At 31.5% G+C, this 7,101-nt stretch overlaps 1 protein-coding gene across 2 annotated transcripts in view; it reads left to right on the top strand.

The window, feature by feature from the left end:
• The first annotated feature begins 3,474 nt into the window (after window positions 1-3,474).
• LOC102605084 (protein ENHANCED DOWNY MILDEW 2-like) overlaps window positions 3,475-7,101 on the top strand; it is a 23,167-nt gene continuing 19,540 nt past the window's right edge. For both annotated transcript variants that reach the window (XR_001473704.1, XM_015309658.1), the window contains exons 1-5: window positions 3,475-3,662; window positions 5,123-5,556; window positions 5,640-5,736; window positions 6,216-6,269; window positions 6,348-6,487. Coding sequence is in view for 1 of the 2 variants with exons in the window: in XM_015309658.1 (XP_015165144.1) it covers window positions 5,147-5,556; window positions 5,640-5,736; window positions 6,216-6,269; window positions 6,348-6,487 (701 nt within the window). In the remaining variant the exon portion in view is untranslated. The remainder of the gene's footprint in view (window positions 3,663-5,122; window positions 5,557-5,639; window positions 5,737-6,215; window positions 6,270-6,347; window positions 6,488-7,101) is intronic.

Genomic DNA, 7,101 nt, shown 5'->3' on the forward strand with positions numbered 1-7,101 from the left:
ATTGTGTTCCATATAACAAACTTTATGTTTGCTATGGCTATTAATCTGTATATTTCAGTATACATATATATAAAAAATATGTATTTGGGTCTATTTGTATATTTCGGTATACAAATGGGTCTTGCATTTGTATATTTCAGTCTATTTGTATATTCTGGTATACAAATGGGATGACAAAAACATGAAATGTTTGCTGCGAATTACAAATAAAAGAAACTATGGCTATAACATTTAATTTAAATTAATAGTTTGTTATTTCAAATAATTTTCCCTTGACAGAATGATCAGGAACTGAGAGCCCAAAGAAATTCAAGGAGGACTTTAATATTTTGAAAATAGAAAGTTTTGACAAATTAAAAGATCCTGAACGGGTCTATCTAAATAGAAAGTATATTTACCTATGGATCCCTACATCTTTACATTCTATTTAGGACTTAGGATACGTGTAATGTAATCTCTTCCACGCCTTATTTTGGATTAATAGGTTATACTTTTTTCGCTAGTCTTAAATATTCAGACAATTAAAAGAAAAAAACGAAAAAAAGTAAAATGAAGAAAGTTATGAATTCCACTTTTCACTTATTGACTTCCTTACTTTACTCATTTTAATATTGCTTGCCTTAGATATCCTTCGATATTATAGGCCTCATCCTCCCCGATCAATATTAGAGAATTCAGTCATTACACATACCAAGTGCTTTATTAGTTGTTTTGTTATTTTTACAAAATATGTAATTATGTATTCATAAAATCAGTTTCACCACAAAAAAAAAAATATGTTTTTAGACGCATGATGCTTATTACCTAGATCATACAGAATCTTATTTTCTAAGAATCCTAACTTTTTTGGAACATAATCATCGATCTAGCCACATTAATAAAAAAAATACTATTTTATTTATTTCAATTTATGTGTTTTAGTTTCTTTTTAGTCTATTTAAAAAGTAATACTTTATCATTTTTAAATTCAATAACTCTTTAATTTTAATATCTCCATTCATTAAAGGAATAGTGACATGGAAATAAAGGTTAAATAAATTGTCATCTTATCAACTATGAAAGTAAAATTTGTGATACTATGTTTGTAGTCACTACTCACACATTAGTATTGTAAAACGTTATCTCAGAACTTGAAATTGTCAACGCCATTATAAAGTCGTTGAAACTTATGATGGTTACTCTGTAATATTTGACTAATACTTTAAAAATATCAAACTTATGAACTAAATGTTACTTGTCATCAAAGAGAAGATATAGAAACAAAAGGTGTCAACTGCAATGATCTCATGATTGTATTTAAGATTGATGTGCTTATGATGTTTTGACACTTGAACTCAATTATGTATTTCTAATATGCATTAATGAATTTCCATGTCTCATAAGAATGTGCATATTGTTGTTTAGAAATATTATAAAATAATCAGCAAGATATGATTATGGACCATAATTTTAAATATTTTATAGATTATGAACCTGATATGATAAATTGTTACATCGTGTATGAAAGGAAACATGTAGTCCAAAATTATGTATAACTGTCGTGACTCACATTAATGTGTTGTCATACCATGATATGTATGATGGATATTATAAAAGAGTTGTGTTTTATCCGCAATTAATGAATATGTCATTACATATTAGTGTTATGTGGTCTCTGAGCCAAGTGGAAGAATGTACTGTTAGACTTATTATTATTTTATGTTTGGCTGAATTAATGTAAAACTCATAACTAATAATAATGAAGAACGTCTCTCATCTGTTAGATTGATTAATTGATGGACATACATGATTAAGTCTCATTTCTATAAGTTGATCCTCCCTCCATCATTAGGGTTATCATATATTATTTGCACAATTTCATCACTAGCGGCGCCGCTAGTAGCGTAAGGTTAGGGCATGGAGGTAGAAATCGACTTTCAATCAAAGCTTTCACTCATCTATGTATGATAATGCTTACGCCTCAGGTATATTCTTTGCAACGTATTCTAATGAGATTATCATTTAAGATCTTGATATACATTAAATTTATGTGATAGCATGAACGTGTGTGCTTAAAATGGGCACGAGGTAGAAATTGATTTTCAATTAAGGCTTCTATTTATGTATGATAATGCTTACGCGTTAGGTATTTTTTCTGCAACGTGTTCTAGTATAATTACCATGTTTAAGATCATGAAATGCATTAAGTTTATGTGATAGTATGAACATGTTTGCTTAAAACTTATGTTTACATCAACATCTTGGATTCTTCGAGTGCCACATTCATGATAATCCCCAACACATTCTACTATTATAAGAAAAGTATTTTTCGACTTAAGCACCTTATTTTTTATGTTGAGGATTGATTGATCTAGACCAAAGATTTGATTATATATAGGAAAGAAATATTCTCATATCCTGATTCTGCTTTGTGGGATGATACCAAATGTTTCATAATTTGAACAAATAATTCCAAATAATATTCATATGCAGTATATACAAGACAGGCGAGAAACTATATATGTAATTAAGTATTGAATTAATTTACCAACAAGGATTGTGGTGGAGTGGTAAGTACTCCTTTATCTTTAACCAAGAGGTCTCAGGTTTGAGTCACTTTGGATATGGAGTCGTCTTTATTAGAGAGCGTTATGTGGAGCTTTTCGGAATGAATTCAAATTTAATCGGACTCCAATATAATTATCGGAGATGAGAGACCAAAAAATAAGTATTGAATTAATTTGTTAAAGTAAATATTAATATTCCACATTTGAATTTTGTTTGATAAATTTTGATTATATATGAAGTATAATTTTACTAAAATTTAATGGGAGGGTAAAGTTGGATTAAATATGATGTATGTATAGTTGGATTAAATGAGAAGTATAATATTGTCACTTTTATACGTCACTTGTTCCTAAGATAGATTTTCATTTTTACTTGTTATTTTTGACATTTCAAAAAAATAAATAAATTATTTTTTCCCTATTTCAGCATTAAATATTTATCTTTCTAATCATTTTTCAAGATCTAACTAAACATCATTAATTAGGATAGTTTGTTAAGTATCTATATCAATAATTATTTTCTTAATGAGTATGTCAAGTTAAACAATGACAAGTAAAAACAAATGGAGGGAGTAGTAAATTCATAACAATTTGTCTTTACCCAATACTCCCCTGTCCTATTTACTTGTCTAATATTTACTACTTTGATGACCCTTTTTACGTGTCTATTTTATCCTTATTATTAAATACTATATATCATCTAACACATTTTTTGAAGTATTAAATTTAATAAAATTAAAGGAAAATATAATATTATTATTTTTATAATTTATTATTTCTTAAAAAATGTGTCGACAATAACTAGTTGGAAGGAAACTTTGGACATCATTTTAAAATAATATTTTAAGTCAAATGAATGATAAATTTGTTTTATTAATTGGAGGACATTTTTGGTCATTTTTCAGTAATACGTGCATCTGCCATAATGAGGATTACATACAAATTTCTGCAAAAGCAACTGCTCGTTTCTGTGAAAGTCTCTGTCAGTCTGCTTCCTCACCGTTGAACAAACACACCCTTCTTGTGTTGTTCTCTCTATTTTGGTTCATCATATTTCTCTCTATTTTCTCACAATTTCTCTTCACAAGTTGAACAAAAAAAGGTTACCCACTTCAGGTATTATGCTTTAATTTGCACCTTCTATGGAAGAAATGGAGTTGCATATCATACTCTCTCTTTCGTTTCTTCAAGTGATCAGTGTATTTTTTTCACTGCTTTTTATTGTACATATTTCATTTTTTTTTTGTGAACTGGGTTTCTGTTGTATACTATGTTGCGTGATTGATAATGGATTTTTGGAAAAATAAGAAGAAGATAAACAGTTAGGCTTTGGTGCTTAATGACTTGAGTTTTTTTTTTTTTTGTGAATGATCTCACGATAATATTGCTATATTTTAGCAACATAGTATAATAGTTTAGTACTTTATTATTGTAGTTATTTTGTTGAAATGTTGGTGATACTTTTGAAATTAAATGGTGTTTCTGGAACTAGCATTGTTTTGGGATCATTTGTGTTTGTTCAGAGTTTATTGATTATGATTGTTTTTATCTTTTGAATAATATCAATTTTATGGTAGCTAAATGATGAATATTTCGGTTTGACGGACCCCCATTTGTAATGTAATTTGTGAATGGTGTTATTTTTCTTTCCCTTGTAAAATTTCTACTCTAATGGATACAACTGATGCCTATTATAGCTGTTCTGAATGTATTTGTTTATGATCTGTGTTTATATTGAGTTTTTCCTGGGAAGTTATCAATGATACCTTGTTCCTGTGGTGGGGTAGGGGGGAGAGGGTTTGTGAAGGGAAAACAAATTATTATATGGGTTTTTCACTGCTTTTTATTATACATATTTCATTTTTTTTTGTGAACTGGGTTTCTGTTGTATACTATTGTTACGTGGTTGATACATATGAAAAAAGGGGGGGGAAATGCTGATAGTTAGGGCTTTGGGGTTTAATGACTTGAGATTTTTTTTTTTTGAATGATACATAACATTATAGTTTAGTACTTTAATTATTGCAGTTATTTTGTTGAAATGTTGGTGGTACTTCTGAAATTAAATGTTGGATTGTGGGCTATTCTGGAGAATGAAGCTGTAGAGATAACAAAGTAAAACTTGTCTTTTGCTATTTTCTGAACTACAAATGATCTGTTGTTGTGTCCACCTACTGTTATTAGGTTTGCGTGTCAGTTTTTAATTCTGGTATTATTTGATTTTTGACTAGTTTCTTCTTCTTCTTTTCGTTTTTTGTGTCTTTAATGTATCATGAAAAATTGTTATATGAGTAAGAGAAATCCTTTTGACACATGGGGATGACCTGTTATCCGCCAATATGTTATTTTTTGCTATGCCTTGTTCTACCTCTGCATTGTCTTTTTCGAACTGACTTGTTATGTGTTACTTGAGCCTCTCTATCTCCATGAGATAGGGGTAAGGTCTTGGGACACTCTACCCTCCCAAACTCCACCTGTAGGAATACATTTGGTATGTTGTTGTTGTTGATTAATAGCATATATGACTGTTTAATCATGTGTTATTGATGCAAGTTTTTGTTAACTATGACAAATAGGTAGACACTTCAAAATTATTGTTCATGGCATCATCGGACGAAGAGGGTGAAATTGTTCCCAACTGCATAACCAATTACCATTTTGTTGATAGCAATGGAGGAGTTGCTTCATTTTCCATTTTGCCTCTTCAGTGGGGTGAGGATGACATACTTGGGGCACTGAACTCAGAGATATTTTTGCGTGGAACTGCAGATGATGGTCTTCAGCCCATCTATAAGAAGGTTCTAGCATGGAGATTTGAACTTTCTTATGCCCTGCCAGAAATTCATGTGCTCTCCAAAGATAAAATCTGGATCAAACTTCTTAAACCCCGAACAGGTTATGTAGATACTATCAGAACAGTACTCATCACTGTTCATTTCCTCCACTTTGTGAAGAAGAACCCAGACACAGTTGGAGGGATTGTGTGGAATTACATTGGGAAAAGTTTAAGGTGCTGAAAGTCACACCTAAATCCTTTAAATGTTTTGTTGCCAAATTTGGTTATAATGGAATCTACTAAATCAGTTCTTTTAGTGCATATGAGGTACTACCTTCTAAAGATGATCTACTAGAGCACATGCCAACAATCAAAGAAGCTGCAAGGAGGGATAAAGATTTATCTAATTCCAAGGTTGTGATGCTTTAGTTATTGGTATAACATGTTTGTTGTCGTGTTGACTTTCTGCATAGCTATCTAATTCTTTTGGTGTGTAGGTAGCTGAATGTAGTTTCAAAGTATGCCTCTTTTCTGTAAGACCAGTGAGAGTTTTGCACCTAAGGGTGTATCCTAGTGGGTCAATGAAGTGGCTTGTAAATCATGAGGTCTCACGTTCAAATCTGTAATACTTGATGATTTCTTCTCATCTGTCGAAGCCTTGATGGCTTGAGAGTCATGAGGCTTAAGTTATGTTTCAGTGTAGCATGACTATCACTATCTGATCCTTATTTGAGTGTCAGTTACCGGTCTATCATTTACTTGCTTTTGAACTAGTTCTTCTTCTGGTTGCTAATATCCTACCTTGCTGTGCTATCACCTGCTTCTGCTTTTTCACTGCGTATACATTATCATTTCCGGCATAATTCTATACTGAAATTTACATTTGAAAACAGAGTTTTGATGCATTTATTTTGGAGACATCACGAAAGAGGATACACAGTTATGAGGTTAGATGCAATTTATATGTTATCTCATTTTATGCTTAATCAAGAATTATCAGTTCTTACTTGTGGCTTGTCTAGCAGTGCAATCAAGCAAAAAAGAGACCCCGGTTTATTATTGAGACCGATAACGATGCTGATAGTGGTGGCGATGATGATGCAGTTGAAGATGAACAATTTGATCATGTTTGTGCTCTTTGTGATGATGGGGGAGAACTTCTTTGGTAACTCAACATTTCCAATATCTTGTGTAGGTGTAAACATTAAACATGGGCAAAGAAAAGAATAATTTGGTAAAAGTAATTAGAACACAGAAGGGCTAAAATTATACATAACTCAGAAAGTGTTACCCATGACTCTAGGATGAACTTGAGTACATCATATGATGATTTGCTTTTTTTCCCCTTTCTCTTTATTAGTTAATGGTTTTATTGATATTAAAGGGGGAAATCCCTTGTGCTAGCTACTAGGTATATATACAAAAGTAAAAAAATCTCAAACAGAGGAATGTTTCTCTGCTAGGAGCATCAACCATCTATACTGATTGTAATCTCATGGGTGCGCCCAAAATTTGCAAGAAGACGAAAACGCAACTTTTAAATGTAATTAAATCACTTCAATGCCCATTGATTTCTTTCTTTAGAGATAATTTATAAGGATGGCAAACGGGCATATCCCATGCTTTATTTCTTCCTTCTTATCATTCTGATTTCCAGCTATGGAGCATGTACTGTACCCTCGTTACCCATTCAATTTTGAACTGGTTCGAAGCGACACCCCTTAATCAATATGCTAGCAAATAATAGCTGACATCTCTTGATCCCTCCACCCCCAACCC

Source organism: Solanum tuberosum, unplaced genomic scaffold (genome assembly GCF_000226075.1).
Source record: "Solanum tuberosum cultivar DM 1-3 516 R44 unplaced genomic scaffold, SolTub_3.0 scf00112, whole genome shotgun sequence".
Lineage (NCBI taxonomy): Eukaryota > Viridiplantae > Streptophyta > Magnoliopsida > Solanales > Solanaceae > Solanum > Solanum tuberosum.